Here is a 20396-nt window from a genome sequence, read left to right on the forward strand (position 1 = left end):
TCTGTAACTGCGTCTGCACATCCTCGTTCGACAGGAATCGTCGACCCTTCGAGTCCTTTTTTAAGGGATCGAAGGCATGACAATCGCACGGGGTGAGATCGGGATTATATGTCGGGTGATCGTGCGTCTCTTACTTGAGATGGCATAATTTCTGCGTTATGACATTTGCAATCTGGGGACGTGAGTTTTCATGAAGCAGCAGCAGTTTTCAGTTTTTGACAGACGTGCTGCCCCATACACATTCTTGATTTTCCGATGGGTGTCTATTGGTGTTGGTCCTTCGGCAGCCAGGAAAAGAATAAGAGCACGTTGGTCCTGTTTCGAAGCATTTGGTAATACGTCATAGTAGACGTCTCCCCATTTACGACACGCACGCCAGAAAGACAAGGATGTGACACAAATCCCTTGCCTACAAGTCGATGCTTATAGACAAGCATAGTGGTCGCACTACGTTGCACATATACTGCAGCAGCGCCCTGAAACGGCAACTTTTTGATCACTGCTATTATAAAATTGACTAAAATACCTATGTTTTTACAGTTCCGTACCTCGATCGGTAAAAAAGGAACCTTTATAGGAGCGGCTTGTTGTTCATCTGTCAGTCCAACTGTTAAAAACCTTCCCACGAACAGGTAGACGAATCATATTGAAAGTTATGACTAAGGTCTACAGTCCCTTGGCGGTGTAAAAGTTTCAAGCTTCTAAGTCAATGCAATTAAAAGAACAGCCATTTCTGTCACATGTATTGACAGTCGAAAACTCACACATCAGAACATAGATGTAGATCATGAAATTTGGTAAGAAACAAGGTTTCACAGTGCAACCAAAGTAAAACAAATACTGTGGTTATATCGTAATATATATATATATTTTGTCATTTCTTATCAGACTATGGTCCAACAGTGTATTAAGACACCGTTTCCACAGGAACGAGTGGACATCTTAAGTTGAAATGCGTGTCACGTATTAATGTCTGAGGGCCTTGGCGGAATGATCAATGTAAGATTCTAAGTCAACGCAATCAAAAGATACGGCCATTTATCTAACAAATTTTGATACTCGAAACCTCACTCATTAAAATGTATTGGGTACTTCCCATTGACGTAGAATCATGAAATTTGACAAGAAACAAGGCTTCAAAGTACAAGTAAAGTAAAATTTCAGAATATTGTTAATTTGTTATTATATCACACTAAAAATATTTCTTTTGTCATTTGTTATCCTTTATCAGACTTGAAATTAAAACATTCCCGAAAGCTATTAAATAAAACTGCAACCAGTCACTTTCTCGAATAATTATTTACTATTCCATAAACCGGTTTTCGAACCTTTTCAGGTTCACCTTCAGTTTGTGAAAGTTTGTTGGCGTTTTAAACATGTCCGTGTACTGACACACCCATCCATCAATTCCTATGCGGCGGCGGGATTAGCAATCCTTCCGACACAACTCAGATTTCACCTTGGGGCCATCAGGTGCTGGTATCGCAAAGGTTGCCTATTGTCCCCCCCCCCCCCACCCCACCCCACCACCACCACCACCACCACCACCACCACCACCCACCACCACCACCACCACCACCACCACCACCACCACACCCCCGTGTGAAGTAATCAAGTAATCGATGGATGGGTGTCTGTGTACAGGGACATTTTTAGAAGTGCCCATCAAAGGTGCATGGGTGGCACGGAGGGTGTTGCCAAATTACAGGGTCTTAAGGGGGCGCTTCGACATTTGATTCATCATGCATCTGTCAATGTCGTACTACCCCTCCCACTCCCAGTCCCCCAGTCAATGAACACGGCTCAGAAAGGAGCGAGAAAGGAAGGATGAAAAATCATGAACACCTATTTCCGCTTCTGATCGCTTTTACATTTCGTCGAGTGGCGTTGAACGGTCTCTGGTGGTTCTACACTGTGTACCAGAACAAAAATTGCGGTCATGCTGCACTCCAAAGGGTTGGCCACCTAGAAGAAAACCATCTGATTTAAATTCTGAACATCACGGTTTTGACTTCCTTCGCAGAGGCATCGAGAGAAAGAGTGAGTCGTGGGTAAGGGGAGGTGTGATTACCCTCCCATGGAGAGTGACGTCCACGGTGGCGTTGGGAATATTGCGGTGAAATGTGGTGCCAATGTGACATCATTAACGTACCTGGCACCTGACATCAACATCTGACCTCCAGCCACTTTTTGCAGGTGTCGATACCTCGCCATCTGAAACTTCGTCAAGCCTGGTTGTGATGGCACAAGGTGCCTCGCGTTTTTCCCCATTATACAGGGTGAACATGAACAAAACCGACATACTGCAGGGACCGATTCCTGTCTGGAAATGGAGGAAAACAGGTCCTATGAACAAATGTTTGGAAATGCATCGTTGCCCCAGTAGATGGCGCTGGTGAATGGAAGTTCCTGTGACCACGTGCCGTGTGTTTCTTGTGTGTTGGAAGCTGTGTGATTGACGCAGCGTACTGTATACAGCAGAATGGTCCTGTATTCATGTCGGAAACAAGCCAAGGTGCTGTTTGTGTATATCCAGTCAGATGGAAACGGTCGAGAGGCAGCGCTGCTATACCAAAACAAGTATCCTCACAGACACCAACCACATCACACAATATTTCAAACCCTTTTTGGGCGTTTGCGTGATCGTGGGTCCTATCAGACAGGCGAACGTGCAGGGAGGCGACGGTCTGTACGTACACCAGATATGGAGAACTGGGTTCTGCCTCTCCACCGTTTCCATCTGCTTGGCCGTACACAAACGCAAGCTCGGCTTGTTTCCGACACGAGTACCGGACCATGCTGCTGGTTACAGAACTCTGCGTCAGTCACACAGCCTGCAACACACAAGGAACACACGGCACGTGGTCAGAGGAAATTTCTTTCGTCAGCGCCATCTATCGTGGCAACAATGCATTTCCGGACACGTATTCGTAGGGTCTTTTTTCTCTCGATTTCCAGCCAGGAATCCGTCCCTGCGGTTTGTCGGTTTTATTCATGTTCACCCTGTAGAGTAAGGTTTCAGGCACCTGCCAATATTCGAACTTTTGCCCTGCAATGGGAGAAAATGACAGGTTTTCAAAATAAAAAGACATTAATTTTGTAGCGGATTATAGTACTCCAGCCTTCGTGGAGGGTCCCATAGTAAACCGAAACTGCAATAAACGCAAAATTCTTATCATTGTATTTATTACTTCCAATCGCCCTTCACGATCATCTCTTCTATCCTGCCCACAACCCACTCAGCGTGCTGTACAATGTTTTTCTCTGCTTTTTACACGACTTCTGGGCATATGTTTCACCACAGAACATGAAATAACTTCACACATTTTTATAACACTTATCAATGAAGAGACCACGTGACCACGACTGACGTTGAGAAAGCAAATGTCAGGTGGGGTTTAAAAGTAGAACTGCATGACTTAAACATTTAACACGGTTGAAAACAGTCAAGATTTTCAGTGCTTTACCGTGCCTCACTGTGTCATTCACACCCGCATTCGGGAGGACGACGGTTCAATCCCGCGTCCGGCCATCCTGATTTAGGTTTTCCGTGATTTCCCAAAATCGCTACAGGCAAATGCTGGGATGGTTCCTTTGAAAGGGCACGGCCGACTTCCTTCCCCATCCTTCCCTAATCCGATGAGACCGATGACCTCGCTGTCTGGTCTCCTTCCCCAAACAACCCCAACCCAACCCAATCATACACACAAAAATAATGACGACATAACTTACTGACACACGAGCACGATATTTTTTCAGTGGCATCACAGTATTTAATGTAGGTTCACTGCGGCCGGCAACCAGTCGCTGATCGTGCTGAGCGGGCATTTATTTATATTAGTGTCCATATACACGTGCCTTAAAGAGCGCAACCAAGTGAATGGGAAATGTCGCGCCACACAGCGTACGCCAATGTTACATGCACAGATCATGCTGTATAGAAATTTGAAGCAATTCTTACATTATCTGTGGCCGCCGCGTTATGCGCCGTGGTGACGAACGAGATGGACATGATGGACACGATGGGCGAGGAAATGGATGAGCAGATGGAAGCTTTGTGACGGCTCATTTCGCGAAACTTTCATCTGGAGATGTAGTTAAGCTCCACACTTTAGTTAAAGAGAGATGGCAAAAAAGGGTAACGGTTTCCGGCTTCGGAGGGGGTTACTAGCCGCACGCTCGGGAACGAGCGCCCAAGGAACGTTGGACCCAGGGAATTCAACGCGTTGAGGAGGAGGAGATTAGTGTTTAACGTCCCGTCGACAACTAGGTCATTAGTGACGGAGCTCAAGCTCGGAGTCGGGAAGGATGTGGGACGAAATCGGCAGTGCCCTTTCACAGGAACCATCCCGGAATTTGCCTGAAAAGATTTAGTGAAATCACGGAAAACCTAAATCAGGATGGCCGAAGACGGATTTGAACCGTCAGAAATGTTGGTCATGACGCCTTGCGACCACTGGAGTCATTAAGGAACAGCAGTGGCTGTGGGAACTCAGAGGCTACCTTGAAAACATACGATGGAAACGCCAAACATACGATGCCAAACGCCAGACACAGCTTTGTTAGACGTTTCTCGGAAATGTTTGTGCGACGTCTTGCGACCCCTCGATTTGTTATGGGACCGTAAGGACTCTGGGAGCGCTGAGGCAATTTTGGAAATCCAGAATGGATGTGTGTCGTCGGCTGCCAAGTTATGGTTTCCTGTGGAATGTGGTTCCAAGATGTGGTTCCAAGGCCACATTTATAAAGGATAATTCATCTGGGTGGAGGAAGAGAAACACTGGAGTAGCAGGGAACCAAGTTCAAAATGGTCCAAATAGCTCTGAGCACTATTGGACTCAACATCTTAGGTCATAAGTCCCCTAGAACTTAGAACTACTTAAACCTAACTAACCTAAGGACATCACACACACCCATGCCCGAGGCAGGATTCGAACCTGCGACCGTAGCAGTCCCGCGGTTCCGGACTGCAGCGCCAGAACCGCTAGACCACCGCGGCCGGCGGGAACCAAGTGACCAATGAGATTCGTCACTGCGGTTGCTTGAGACAGCCAATCAAAAGAGGGCAGAGGCCAAGATTTGTGCGGAAAGAAGCGTGTGTTAGGTCGGTGGTGTAAGTGTGGACTGTTGATAGCGGTGTGAGGACTTGGAAGCAGCCACGAGCAAGAGGCTAGCGCCTGTGGAGGACGGAGTGGCACAGCGCTCCCTTCAAAGGTAAAGCGCCGTAGTATACTTTCTGTAGTTTCATTTATGTGTTGGAGAAGGTAATTCTGATCGGTCGAAGACTGGAAGACAGGTAGTTGCGGGTTTTAGTAGCTGTCAGGAACGGCGGGAAGTGTGAAGGGTTTTACAGAGGCTAAATTAAATCTTACTCGTCACAGTGTAAAGAAGGAGTGCTTATTAGACAAATAAATACCGGGAATAGATAAAATCTTACTCGTCAGAATGTAAAAGGATGGAAACGTTTACTAAAGGATGTGAATAAAATCTTGTTTTTGAATCCCACTCTCTCAAAAAATGGCTCTGAGCACTATGGGACTTAACAGTTGAGGTCATCAGTCCCATAGACTTAGAACTACTTAAACCTAACTAGCCTAAGGACATCACACACATCCACGCCCGAGGCAGGATTCGAACGTGCGACCATAGCAGTCGCGCGGTTCCGGACTGAAGCGCCTAGAACCGCTCGGCCACAGCGGCCGGCTGAGCGGGATTCGATGCAGAATTTAATCAAAAACCACCATCTCTATTTATAATGTTACTTGCTAATTTAATTTAAACCGCTTCCTTAATAACACTACTCCAATACCTGGAAGTACATGTCACAATATCTGTGCTGTTATATTCCATAGGATGACCGGTGCCAAGTTAATTTTCTGGAATGACGGATTTGCCTGGCTTTTGTAAGCTTGTGTACCGCTTGTGCTCGGTACAACGGTCCTCCACATGTTGATAGTCTGTCCAGCATGAAATGCCACAGCTCCAAGGAATACGGTAGACACCCGCCTCACGCAAACCGAGATCATCCATCACAGAACCTAAAAGGACCCTGATTTTAGATGGTGGTAGAAAAAGAATTTGAAATCGTATTTCCACAAAATAGGACCAATCAAGTTCGAAATGCACCCTGCGTAAGGCAGAAAGGCTGTAGATCTTGGCGCCACCTCTGTATTGTCATCAATCACCCGGTGCACAGTTGGTCGATAGCGCAACGAACGTCTGATCTGTCTTTCGTTACAACCATTTTAACGAAAGGTGATATGGAGATGGACTAGCTCAGTTGACAAACTCTCAGGATCCGAGATGACATGGGCCCTGTGGACCGACGTACGTTGTACCCCTTCACGTTGAGCCAGATGCTGACAAGCGTCAGCCTGCAGATAAAGGCAGTGTTAGCAGGCTTCCTAAAACGGCATGTCCCAATCTACCATCAACCTTCCTCCTGATCAACATATTAATTAAGGGAAGACAGCCATCCTTTTCCTTCTCCAACGTGAAAGAGATATTCGGCTTGATTGAATTCAGATGTTCTAAAAAGTCTTTCAACTTCTCATGGCCATGGTGCCGAGAAACAAAAGTATCGTCTACATATCTGAAAAACACGCAAGTTTCAAAGCCGACAACTCCAAGTCATTTTCCTCAAAGTCTTCCATAAACAAAGTGGCAATAATAGGTGACAACAGGCTTCCCATCGCAACTGTATCTATCTCCTCGTAGTATTGGTCATTGAATAAAAAGTAAGTGGAAGTCAACACATGTCGAAACTCAATCAACCGCAACGAATCAGAGGAAACGATTGAAGAAAAAGGCCACATCAAAAATTACTAGAATATCAGAGTTCAAGTGCATTCCCTCTAACCGACGTAAGAAATCCTCTGAGTTCGTAAAGTGGTGCTCACACCAACCAACTTTGTTGTGTTTCACTGTACGATGTGTCGGACCACCAATGTACCCACAATCGGACGAAGAGGAATCTCTTCTTTGTGGGCCTTAGGAAGGCCATATAACCTATTGGGAGCAGCACAATAAGAATTAAGACTCGGTAGTCTCCTGCGACAAGGAACTTTCCTTCAGTAGGGCTGTTAGTCCTTCTCTCAATACTTTTTGTGGGGTCAGCACAGATCCCGCGATACGATGAATACGTCAGTAAAACTGCATCCTTTGAACATATGCCTGCATGTAGAAAACAACAATAGCTTTGCCTCTGTCCTAAGATAAAATAACAGTATCCGTATCAACTCTATGCGAACGTAAAGCACCCCACTCAGCTGCTGTGATGTAACTCCTGGGTGGACTCTCCCAGTCAACACACGATATGTTTTCCTCCTAAGCTCCTCTGCAACATCAGGAGGTAGTTTAAAAACAGCCTTTCTAGCACAAATAATGAAATCAACCACTGGCAAATGCTTCGGCGTCGCTGCCAAATTTAAACCTTTCCCTAGCACGGATAAAGATGCATCGTCAAAAGCTTTCTCCGTGAGATTTATCACACAACGTAGAGATATAGTATTAGATTCCGATCCACGTAAACCATCAAACTTCGCCAGATGCCAGGCATTAACAGAATGAAATCCTCATTCAGACTGCGACCGTGAAGACCGTCCAGCCAGTCCCAAGAAAAAGCCGAAATTTTTGGAGTAATCGTTAAATGAAGCCGAAACAATTCCTTGGAAACAAAATCCGACTGTCTACGAGTGTAATGGATCCTTTCAGGAGCAAGAGCTAGGCCGGCGCGTTGCTCGATGCGATTGGCGGCACGAGAATTACTATGATGCACAACTTTGGCAAACGTTGGAACAATGTTTTGATCACGACACCTCAACAAAAACTAAAAAGCATATTTCAATGTTACTCCACTGATACGAAGTTTATCCAACCTCCGCAAGCAACGATACACTTTCTCCCCGTAGATGTAAACAATGTGAGACGTAAGTTTCTCCCGGCGTATGCATGTCCAGATACCTTACGGACATGCAGTCGGGTGACGTCAACAACCGCTGATATTTGGAAGAGGCGCACACCCTGGCAGGCAGTTGGTCAGACTCTCAGGACAGTGGAGGACCGGTGTACCGAGCACAAGCATCACACACACTTACAACAGCCGACCAATCCGCCATTGCAAAACATACCATGGAACATAACAACACGGAAATTCTGGCAAGCGCTTCCAGCTATTGTGGTAGTGTTATTAAGCAAGCGGTTTAAATTAAATTAGCAAGTAACCTTATATATAGAGATGGTGGTCTTTGTTTAAATTCTGCATCGAATTCCGCTCTCTCCTTGTTAATGCTATCTCACACTTTGATTATTAATTTCACTATCGACAACCTCTGACGTCGGTGTGCGGCGCCAGAGAGAGAGAGAGAGAGAGAGAGAGAGACAGAGAGAGAGAGAGAGAGAGAGAGAGAGAGAGAGAGTTGTATTTCCGGACTTTCTCTGCAAACCGAGGTTTTAGTTCCCTTGCACAGTGCTTACTTGATGCAGTTATCCCTTGAAAATAGGATGGTGTGCTCCTATCGAAATAACGGCGGTTGTGGAGTTGTGGACGACGTCTCCAGCTGCCTTCCCGTGCTTCTGGCGTCAACACATTCGGGTTCAGTTCATACTGTCAGTTAAAACACTCGCGTGTTCCTTGCACCGGGTTGCCATATTCCGTCCTTCTTTATTTCTCGAAATCACTTTGCCAGCGCGCCGCAGGGGCTGTCAACTGCACAGCAGCTGTTGGCAGCAGCGGGTAGGGGGAGCGAGTTCAGGCAGCTCTCCGGACTAGACGGTCAATTTAATATTTTGCAATATTACTGACGTTCTGCCTGGACCACTCAACACTATTGTGAATTACAATATCACTAATATTCTGCATTAATAACGATACGATGATATTTGCTTCACTGGTGTGCAAGCCGAAAGGAAATGTGGATGAAAAATTGATTGATGGAGCGCTAATGGTAATCGGGAAAACTTACTGAGAGAACTGTGGTTGAACGGAGAAAAAATATTATGATAACTGTGTTTTGGTGGTGCAGCATTTGATATGAGGGTGTGCTGTAAAGGAAGCCCTCCGAATATTTTATTTGAAAACTCTTAAAGCTTTTTATTTTTAAACTCTTAAAGCTTTTTATTTTTAAATAAAACAGACTTAATTAACATTCTACATCTTAATTCTTCATCTCGGCATATTTGTTTCTGAATGTATTATTCCTGTCGACGAACATATTTCTCCCAACGAGAGACCAATTTATTGATATTGTCACTGCAGAACGTTTGACTTTGTTAATGGAGCCACAACCTTGCCTCTGGCTGCACCGCTTTGTCACTATCAAAGTGAAGACCTCGAAGGGTAAGTTTTGAAACAGATGAAATAAGGATGGGGCCAAGTCGGGACTGTATGGCGGATGGTCGATGACAGTGAACCTATAAGACAACAAATGTCTGGCGCAGTTGTTAGATTGGTTACTGCTGCGACAATGACAGGTTATCAAGATTTACGTGAGATGAGTTTGGACATAGCGTTGGAGTCGGCGCACGAGCGATGGGATACAGCATCTCCGAGGTATCGACGAAGTGGGGAATTTCCCGCACGACCTTTTCCCGAATGTACAGTGAATATCAGGATTCCGGTAAAACATAAAATCTCCGACATCGCTGCGGCCGGAGAAAGATCCTGCAAGAACGGAACGAACGACGTCTGATGAGAACCGTTCAGTGTAACAGAAGTGCAACCCTTTAGCAAATTGCTGCAGATGTAAATGCTGGGCCATCAACAAGTGTCAGCGTGCGAACCATTCAACGAAACAGCATCGATAGGGAATCAGTGATCATAAGGCCGTTGCAGCATCCCTGAATATGGAAGTAAATAGGAAGATAAAAAGGGAGGAAGGTTTATCTGTTTAGCAAGAGTAGTAGAAAGCAGATTTCAGACTACCTGACAGATCAAGACGAAAATTTCTGTTCCGACACTGACAATGTTGAGTGTTTATGGAAAAAGTTCAAGGCAATCGTAAAATGCGTTTTAGACAGGTACGTGCCGAGTAAAACTGTGAGGGACGGGAAACACCCACCGTGGTTCAACAACAAAGTTAGGGAACTACTGCGAAAGCAAATAGAGCTTCACTGCAAGTTTAAACGCAGCCAAAACCTCTCAGACAAACAGAAGCTAAACGATGTCAGAGTTGGCGTAAGGAGGGCTATGCGTGAAGCGTTCAGTGAACTCGAAAGTAAAATTCTATGTACCGACTTGACAGAAAATCCTAGGGAGTTCTGGTCTTACGTTAAATCAGTAAGTGGCTCGAAACAGCATATCCAGACACTCTGGGATGATGATGGCATTGAAACAGAGGATGACACGCGTAAAGCTGAAATACTAAACACCTTTTTTCCAAAGCTGTTTCACAGAGGAAGACAGCACTGCAGTTCCTTCCCTAAATCCTCGCACAAACGAAAAAATGGCTGACATAGAAATAAGTGTGCAAGGAATAGAAAAGCAACTGAAATCACTCAACAGAGGAAAGTCCACTGGACCTGACGGGATACCAATTCGATTCTACACAGAGTACGCGAAAGAACTTGCCCCCTTCTAACAGCCGTGTACCGCAAGTCTCTAGAGGAACGGAAGGTTCCAAATGATTGGAAAAGAGCACAGGTAATCCCAGTCTTCAAGAAGGGTCGTCAAGCAGATGCGCAAAACTATAGATCTATATCTCTGACATCGATCTGTTGTAGAATTTTAGAACCTGTTTTTTGCTCGCGTGTGATGTCATTTCTGGAAACCCAGAATCTACTCTGTAGGAATCAAGGCCGCGGTGGTCTCGCGGTTCTAGGCGCTCAGTCCGGAACCGCGCGACTGCTACGGTCGCAGGTTCGAATCCTGCCTCGGGCATGGATGTGTGTGATGTCCTTAGGTTAGTTAGGTTTAAGTAGTTCTAAGTTCTAGGGGACTGATGACCACAGATGTTAAGTCCCATAGTGCTCAGAGCCATTTGAACCATTTTGAACATCAACACGATGTCGACATTTTCCGCAATTGGTAAACGGTTCATTTTAACACGGATAATGTATCACGAAGCAAATACCGTCTGCACTGGTAGAATGTTACGTGATACCACGTAGTTATACGTTTGTGACTATTACGGCGCCATCTATCACAAAGAGTAAAACGTGGTCCAACTAAAACATTCATATTTCTTTCCGTACTACACGAATATGTAATAAAAAATGGGGGTTCTTATTTTAAAAAACGCAGTTGATATCCGTTTCGCGTATGGCAGCGTCATCTAGCGGGCCAACCATAGCGCCATCTGGTTTCCCCCTTCAAGATAGACGAGTTTCGTTCTTTGTAGTTTTTTCGTTTGATGCCTTATTTCGTGAGATATTTTGCCCGGTCACTATCAATGGACTTCCCTGTGTACTCGTACTTTCATTCATAACTTCGCACAAATTGATTATTTTGAGAATATTTTTCTTAGAGGGCGTTACCTATATTTTCCGAGCAATAAATCATACGATTCATCATTCCTAACACGTCTGTTTTTGTACTCATTTGCACTGACATCCCACAATGCCGGCAACAGATTGTACAATTCGTGTGACTCCAATAATAATGCTCTTTTGTCTCGTTACGAAGTCGACCTCTTCAAGTCTGTGCTGCATGCGAGGGACTGTCAAGAATATTCTCGACAAGGCCCCACAGTCGTCAGGCAGCGGAATGCGATACCGAAGTTTTTCATGTCATCAATATCATTTTTTATACATGAAATAGCATTTCAGGTAGAGTGTACGTGTTTTGCAGGTGCGGTCTGAGCGGCTGTCGGCGCCTGCGCGTCTGAGGCGCAAGGAAGGCGGGAGGTGCGGGCTGGATTCGCAGGCGCAGTCGCCACGCCGCCGCACCGAGGTGCCGCCGCCGCTGCGCCTGCACGTCGACGCCGACGCCGACGCCGAGGCGGACCTCCCGGCGTGCAACGCTCAGGCGTGCCTGCTGCCGGCAGAGCCGCGACACCAGCCGGAGGGCTGTTTCCACGACGTCTGGCAGGCAGAGGACGCAGCCGGCGGGGAGTCGACGCAGGTGGCCCTGCAGCACGCCGGAACCGAGATCCCGCAAGTCGTAGTCGACGAATGCAGCGCCGAAGACCGGGACAACCTGTCCGACGCGTCGCTTGCGGAGGCTAGCGATACGATATACGAGGAAGCTGTGGCCAGCTTGGCCGAGGAAGATGGCGGGAGCTGCGTGGGCGCGCTGGCTGAGGACGCGGCCTCCGTCGCCAGCAGCGGCAGCCGCCGCTGGTCCCCCGGCGAGGTCAACCTCGGCTTCGAGGACACCGAGCCAGACCTGCGCTACGTCGACATCTCGCGGCCCGACGCCGACCACCTGCCCTGGTACTTCTCGCCACACTCTCCCGAGGTAAGGGACACGCCCACCATCCCTACAGTCATCTAGTATGGGCTATGACCTCTTCTAGAACCTAAGGCACCATCCACACTGAACTGGAATATGACGGAGTTGTAGTGGAGACGTGGTACTGTGTCGAGTCACCGCCGTTCGGGCACAGATCTAAGGGTTGGTGCTAGCGATGGATCACATTTCTTTAACGTCTCTGTCTCCACCCCGTCCCCTTCCCGTTACCCATACTTAAACGTGCCTGAAATCTACATCTAAATCTATACTCCGCAAGCCACCCAACAGTGTGTGGCGGAGGGCACTTTACGTGCCACTGTCATTACCTCCCTTTCCTGTTCCAGTCGCGTATGGTTCGCGGGAAGAACAACTGCCGGAAAGCCTCCGTTCGCGCTCGAATCTCTCTAATTTTACATTCGTGATTTCCTCGGGAGGTATAAGTAGGGGGAAGCAATATATTCAATACCTCATCCAGAACCGTACCCTCTCAAAACCTGGACAGCAAGCTACATCGCGATGCAGAGCGCCTCTCTCGCAGAGTCTGCCACTTGAGTTTGCTAAACATCTCCGTAACGCTATCACGCTTACCAAATAACCCTGTGACGAAATGCGCCGCTCTTCTTTGGATCTTCTCTGTCAACCCGACCTGGTACGGATCCCACACTGATGAGCAGTACTCAAGTATAGGTCGAACGAGTGTTTGTAAGCCACCTCCTTTGTTGATGGACTACATTTTCTAATGACTCACCCAATGAATCTCAACCTGACACCCGCCCTACCAACAATTAATTTTATATGATCATTCCACTTCAAATCGTTCCGTACGCATACTCCCAGATATTTTACAGAAGTAACTGCTACCAGTGTTTGTTCCGCTATCATCTAATCATACAATAAAGGATCCTTCTTTCTATGTATTCGCAATACATCACATTTGTCTATGTTAAGGGTCAGTTGCCACTCCCTACACCAAGTGCCCATAGCCTCATCCGCTGCAGATCTTCCTGCATTTCGCTGAAATTTTCTAATGCTGCAACTTCTCTGTATACTACAGCGTCATCCGCGAAAATGTGTACTATTTTAATAATAATAACAGCATTAAAATAATATTATTAATATAATAATAATTAACTGTGTATTTCCATAAAATATATAAAGTATTTGAATGTAATAAAAGTAATTTTTTTACTTCGGTGAATAGTACATTGCTTTACTGTAATATCCAAGAAATTACAATTCAGAAGAATATACACTGGCATAGAAAACAGCCTCTAGCCTGGGGTAAAGTTCAAAATGGCTCTGAGCACTATGGGACTCAACATCTTAGGTCATAAGTTCCCTAGAACTTAGAACTACTTAAACCTAACTAACCTAAGGACATCACGCACACCCATGCCCGAGGCAGGATTCGAACCTGCGACCGTAGCAGTCCCGCGGTTCCGGACTGCAGCACCAGAACCGCACGGCCACCGCGGCCGGCGGTAAAGTTCAAAGAAGACCATCTCTTCAATGGAAATTTTGGACTTTCAGTGCGAAACCAGAGAGGAATTAGTACATTTTACAAGTAAGTTCCGAAAAGAAATTAGACCCGTAGAAGCCTCGACGGCACTCAGCTCGAGAGAAAACGTATGATGGAAAGAAACATCCGGCCTACGATAAATTATCTGCAAGAGAGAAGAAGTGAGTTCGACCAATGCATAGGCAAGAAACTATCAGCCGAAAAGTTAAGACGAATGGAACTGAACGAACTCCAGACAAATCAGCAGTAGTATTCGAACGTCATTAAACACAGTCAGTGCACGCCAAAAGCAGAGAAACCCGAGATTTAGCCTCGAAACAGAACAGCTGAAGAAGAAGAAGAAGGACAAGAAGAAGAAAGGTGAAACACTGTCAGAGACGCACCCATATACGGAGACTTCAACTAAAATATGAAGAAGGTGATCAGAAGAGGTCAGTGGGCATAAAACATATGCCTGATCGAGGAGAGCATCAAAATTAATGTGAGCGTGGGAGTTCTTCGTTTCAGTCAGCACAATCGGAAGCTTATCATCCACAACATTCGGAATGAGTAATTGTTACTGAAAGAGACAAAATTATAAAAAACTGTCGAGGATTTTCGTCGGAAACTGTACAGTCAATTACTGACAGGCCAAAGCCTTCATGGTGAATTACGAAGATTTGTTATGAATGTGGAATCGGAATAACTGGAAACTGTCGATAAAAATGAAATGGAAACAGCTCTGAAACAATTCTTGAACTCTGAAGGTCATATTACGAGTAAGATGCTTAACATTGTGGGAGGAACCAAGAAACATTCCAAATTCTGTTAAATAATTGTCTCGGAGATGGAAAGATTCCAGAGTCTTTGTAAAATGCACGTCTTCCTCAGCCAAGAGGTATCCTGTGCTGGACATAGGTCTCTTCCACAGATTTCCATATCGATCTTTTATGGACGATCTGGATCCAGGTTTTTCACACATGTAGTTGGAATCGTTTCTCCTCAATTGGTTTTGTGCCCAGATACATGTATTCATTTATTACTTCCAGAGAGTGGTTTTCGGTGGAGGCCGTAATATTTACATGGTCATGACTTTGAAGGTTAATTTTGAGGCCTAGACATTGAGAGACATCTTTGAATTCTCGGATAATTGTTGACAGTCTTCTAAAGTGGATGATATTATCTGCAAAGAAAAGATGTTGGTACCTTTCCGTCCACAGGACAGATGCTTCAACACATCCTCCAGAGACAAGATGAATAACTTAGGTGAGACTGTGTGACGCCACTTCTCACGGGGACCTTTCCAGTGACCAACTCTTTATTTATTTTGATGTGTAGAGTGGTAGTCTCGTAACGAAGCGGATTAATTTGGTACATCTACAGTCAGTGCGGGCGGGCTCTATTCATCGTCCTCAGTACTGCACAGATTTCGACAGTGTCGGACGACTTCTGGCAGTGTGTGAAGGCCTTGTGACGTGGACTTTATATTCCTTACATTTCCCTATCACTGTGCGTAGTGTTGGGATATGGTCGGTAGTACTGAATCCTTTCATGAATCACGCCTGTTCGACTGGCTGTTAAAAGTCAGCTTACTGACTCAGGCGATTCGTAATGATTTTTGTAACAGCTGTAAAATATAGATAAAAGACTAACAGGTCTGTAATTCTCGATTTTCGTGTTGTCACATTATTTGAAGAGGAGAGTGACTTCTGCGTTTTTCCATAGCTGTGGAATCTTACATTCCTGGAGAACATTTAGCCTTTGGCCTATCAGTGATCGACTGTAAGCTTCCGTTGAAAGTCATCGACATTTTTGTTATAGTTTCCTCTCTTTGAATAACAACTTCTCATTTCGAATGTCGTGGATGATAAGCTTCCGACTGGACTGACTAAAACGAGGAACTCCCACACTCACATTAATTTTGATGCTCTCCTAAATAAGTCTAGTGTTTTATGCCCATTGACCTCATCCGATCACCTTCTGTCTGTTTTAGTTGAAGTCTCCGTATTTGGGAGCATCTCTGTCAGTGTTTCACCTTTCTTTTTCATCAGCTGTTCTGTTTCGAAGCTAAATCTCGGATTTCTCTGTTTTCAGCGTGCAGTGAATGTGTATACTGACGTTCGAATACTACTGCTAATTTCTGTCTAGAGTTCGTTCAGTTCCATTCGTCCTAACTCTCGGTTGATAGCTTCTTGACTATGGATTAGTCGAACTCACTTCTTTTCTCTTGCAGCTCATTTATCGTAGGTCGGATGTTTCTTTCCATCATACGTTTTCTCTCGAGCTGAGTGTTAAAACGGATCCAGGATTTAATTGGCCTATTGTCTCTACCTGTGTTGAATCGATTTATGACTGACGCGTCTGAGCACATTCGATTGTTCGATGTGAGGACGTAATATAATTCAGTCTTAACTGTGCCGGCCGCGCAGGATTAGCCGAGCGGTATGAGGCGCTACAGTCATGAATTGTGCGGCTGGTCCCGGCGGAGGTTCGAGTCCTCCCTCGGGCATGAGTGTGTGTGTTTGTCCTTAGAGTAATTTAGGTTAAGTAGTGTGTAAGCTTGGGGACTGATGACCTTAGCAGTTGAGTCCCATAAGATTTCACACACATTTTAACATTAACTGTGCCGTCGGGGCTTCTACAGATCTACTTTCTTTTCGGAACTTACTTGTACAATGTATTAATTCAGTACAAACATTCTTTGCTATGAAAAATCATCATCATTTGTCCTTTCTGGTTTCGCGCTGAAAGTCCAAAATTTTCAATGAAGGGATGGTCTTTTGGCAGAATACTTAGAAGATGCAACAAATCTTCTGAAGAGACAGCGTACAGTACGCTTGTCCAAAGGAACTTTGCATCGTACTCAGAATAACACAGGCAATGCAATATCTTATTTATCCGCCGTCACGAGGCAAGCGACAAGCGACTTTCAAATAAAAGTCTACCCTGTATGGGAATATACATAAAGGATATACGAGTATAGGTTGTAGACATATGGTTGACGACAAATGGAAATTTGGGTCTGGCCATGAGCCGTGCAGGGATAGCCACGTAGTAAGGCTCGCCATAATCGGGAAATCCAGGTTCGAGTACCGATCTGGCACAACTTTTTATTTTTGTCATTCCATTCTACAGCTGATGGTTGCCATATCCGCAATTGCGAATACATTTAATGAGGATCTATGTATCGAAGTTACTCATATTTGCAGTTGTTATTGATTCGAATTCTGGAATTATTACTTCGTCGTCTTTGGTGAAGGAGTTTCGAAAAACCCTGCTTAGTAACTCTCCTTTAGCGGCGCTGTCATCAGCAACATTACCATTGCTATACCGCAGTGAAGATATTGATAGCGTCTTGCCGCTAGTGTAATTTATATATGACCATATATCATTCGGTTTTCTACCAGATTTAGAGACAGATTTTCGTTGTGGAAACAGATAAAAGACCCTTGCACTGATGATTGTGCTAAATTTTGGGCTTCTCTGAAACTTCGTCTATCATGGGTATTTTGCGTTCTTTTAAATTTGGCATGCTCTTTTCGTTGCTTCTTCAACAGTGTTCTGACAATTTTTGTGTATCATAGGGGATCGGTACCATCTCTCATTTATTCAGTGTGTATATATATACTGACGTCGATACTATTTCTTTGAATTTAAACCACATCTAATCTACGCTTACATAGTCACACAATAAGGAGTCAAGACTGTCTCTTAGGAAGGCGTCAAGCGAATTTTTATCTGCTTTTTTAAATAGATGTATTTTGCTTCTATTTTTGATGGATTTGAAAGTTGCAATATTCAGTCCAGGAACAGCGACCCTGCGGTCACAAATCCCTGTATCCATCATCATGCTCCCCATTTGCTAAGAATTATTTGTTGCTGAGAGGTCAAAAATGTCTTCCCAACCATTTGCACATCGCGTGGGCACCTGAACTAATTGTTTAAAATAATTTTCTGAGGAAGTATTCTGTACGATTTCGGACGATCGTTTGTGCCTGCCAGCGACTTGTATTTTCGCCAACATATCGAATGTCACTTCCAACAATAATGGTATGAGTGGGGTGCCTATTTGAAATGAGACTCCCTTTTCTTTGAACCGTCCAGCAACTGCATCATCTGAGTTGGAGGGAGGGGTCGTTAAAAGCAACCAATTATTAATCTATTACAGCTGTCAGGTTTACCCTCCACCCGTACTAACTCATAGGATCTATCTACTTCAATTTCACTACGAGATTAACTACTTCTGACAGCAATAAACACTTCACTGCCAACTGTATTTAGTCTGTTCTTTCTGAACACGTTTAGGTCCTTCGTAAAAATTTCGACTGAACGTATTTCTGAATTTAGCGAGCTTTTGGTAGCTATAACGATTTGAGCTCCAGTGCTTTTTATTAGCCCGTGGAACTCTGGTTCTTTACCAATAGGGATACGACAATTTACAACTACAGTACTGATTGTCGGTATGTCTAAAGTCTTCCATTGTTTGTCGTACACCCTTTGAGACGAAATCTCTATCTGTGCTTTCCCGAAACTATCTAACCTAAAAGACCGCCCACTCCCCTCCACACATCCCCCCTTACCCAAGTAGCCGCTTCCTGTGTGTAGTGGACCCCTGACCTGTGAAGCGGAACCCAAAAACCCACCACCCTATGCCACAAGTCGAGCGATCTGAAGTCTGCACACTGGCAGAACAACGTGAACCTCTGATTTAGACCCTTCACTCGGCTCTGTACCGAAGGTCTGTAATCGGTCCTGTCGAAGGTGCTACAGACGGTGAGCTCTGCCTTCATCTCGCACACAAGGCTGACAGTCTTCACCACACCCGCTAGACGCGACAAACATCGATTGTACCAACATGGACTCTCTACTCTTCATTGCATCTGGAAGCAGCCATAACACATGTGGAATGACTCCTCCCGGTATGTACACAGACTGCACAATGGATTCCTACCCCTCCTTGGCAACCATATCCCTAAGGGGCCCCATTATGCTCCTAACGTTGTAGCACCTAACTACCAGTAATCCCACACTCTGTGAATGACCACATCTTGCGTGTCGAGGGGCCCTTCTCTGGAAAAGCGCAAGCGAATGCATCTGGCTCGGGAGGTTTATTACACACAGAGAGTGGCCGATCCGGGGCCACTGGAAAGTCTTTCGCTGCCTATCACACCTCGGAACGACCTCCCACTCGACCACAGGTGAGAGGTCACCCTGAATAAGGACATTATCCAGAGCAGCGGAAGTAGTGGACTGATTGGGAGACATGTGCGACGTGCTAGACGACCCTTTAATCCCCACGGCCGGCCCCCCACAGTTATGCCCATTGGCAACAGCCTCAGGCTGCATGACTGAAGCTAGCACTTTTTTCGTTTCAAACGCAGGTGACACCTGCATATAAGAAGGGTAAAAGGACGGCACGGCAAAATCACAGACCAGTATCCTTAACATCGGCAGAATTCTTGAACGAATTCTCAGTTCGAGTATAATAATTTTCCTTGAGACGGAAAAGCTTCTGTCCACGAATCAACACGGTTTTAGTAAGCATCGCTCATGCGAAATTAAGCTTACCCTCTTCTCATACGATATCTTACAAACCATAGATGAAGGACAACAGGCAGATTTCATAATCCTAGATTCCCAAAAAGCATTTGACACAGTGCCCCAATGCAGACTGTTAACGAAGGCTGTTTGCTGATCGTGCTGTAGTCTTCGGGAAGATGTCGTCATTGAGTGACTGTAGGAGGGTACGATATGACTCAGACAAAATTTCTAGTTGGTGTGATGAATGACAGCCAGCTCTAAATGTAGAAAAATATAAATTAAGCCAGATAAGTAGGGAAAACAAACCCGTAATGTCCGAATACGGCATTAGTAGTGTGCTGCCTGACGCAGCTCGTGGGTTAAATATCTGTGGGCAACATTACAAAGTAATACGAAATGGTCGACTTCGAAGAATTGTACGAAAGTGTGGTTCATCAGTAAAGGTGAACGCATACAGTACTCTAGCGCGGCCCATTTTTGAGTACTGCTCGAGCGTCGGATCAGCACAAGGTCGGACTGAAGGATGACTGCGAAGCAGTTGAAAGGCAGGATGCTTAATTTGTTACTGGTAGATTCTAACGACACGCGAATATTACGGAGATGCTTCGGGAACTCAAATGGGAATCCCTGGAGGGAAGAAGAGATTGTTTTCGAAGAACATTACTGAGAAAATTTAGAGAACCGTCATTTTAAGCTGACTGCAGAACGTCTCTACTGACACCATCGTACATTTCGCGTAAGGGCCACCAAGGTATGAGAAATTAGGGCTCGTGTGGAGGCATATAGACAGTCATTTTTCCCTCTCTCTATTTGCGAGTAGATGAGGAAAGGAAATGACTAGTAATGGTACCGTAGGGTGGCTTGCGGATTATGTATGTAGATGCAGATCTACGCTTTAGATTTTATGTTGGATTAGATGAGTTGTATCAGTTTGACCAATTTTATGTGGAGTCCACAATTTGTAAATAT

At 45.2% G+C, this 20396-nt stretch overlaps 1 protein-coding gene across 1 annotated transcript in view; it reads left to right on the plus strand.

Moving 5' to 3' along the window:
- Nucleotides 1-20396, plus strand: part of LOC126184555 (sodium-dependent transporter bedraggled) — a 745492-nt gene that overhangs the window by 339800 nt on the left and 385296 nt on the right. Inside the window, exon 4 of the mRNA XM_049926982.1 lies at nt 11786-12394. Within this exon, the coding sequence (XP_049782939.1) occupies nt 11786-12394 (609 nt within the window). The remainder of the gene's footprint in view (nt 1-11785; nt 12395-20396) is intronic.

Source organism: Schistocerca cancellata, chromosome 4 (assembly GCF_023864275.1).
Source record: "Schistocerca cancellata isolate TAMUIC-IGC-003103 chromosome 4, iqSchCanc2.1, whole genome shotgun sequence".
Taxonomy (NCBI): domain Eukaryota; kingdom Metazoa; phylum Arthropoda; class Insecta; order Orthoptera; family Acrididae; genus Schistocerca; species Schistocerca cancellata.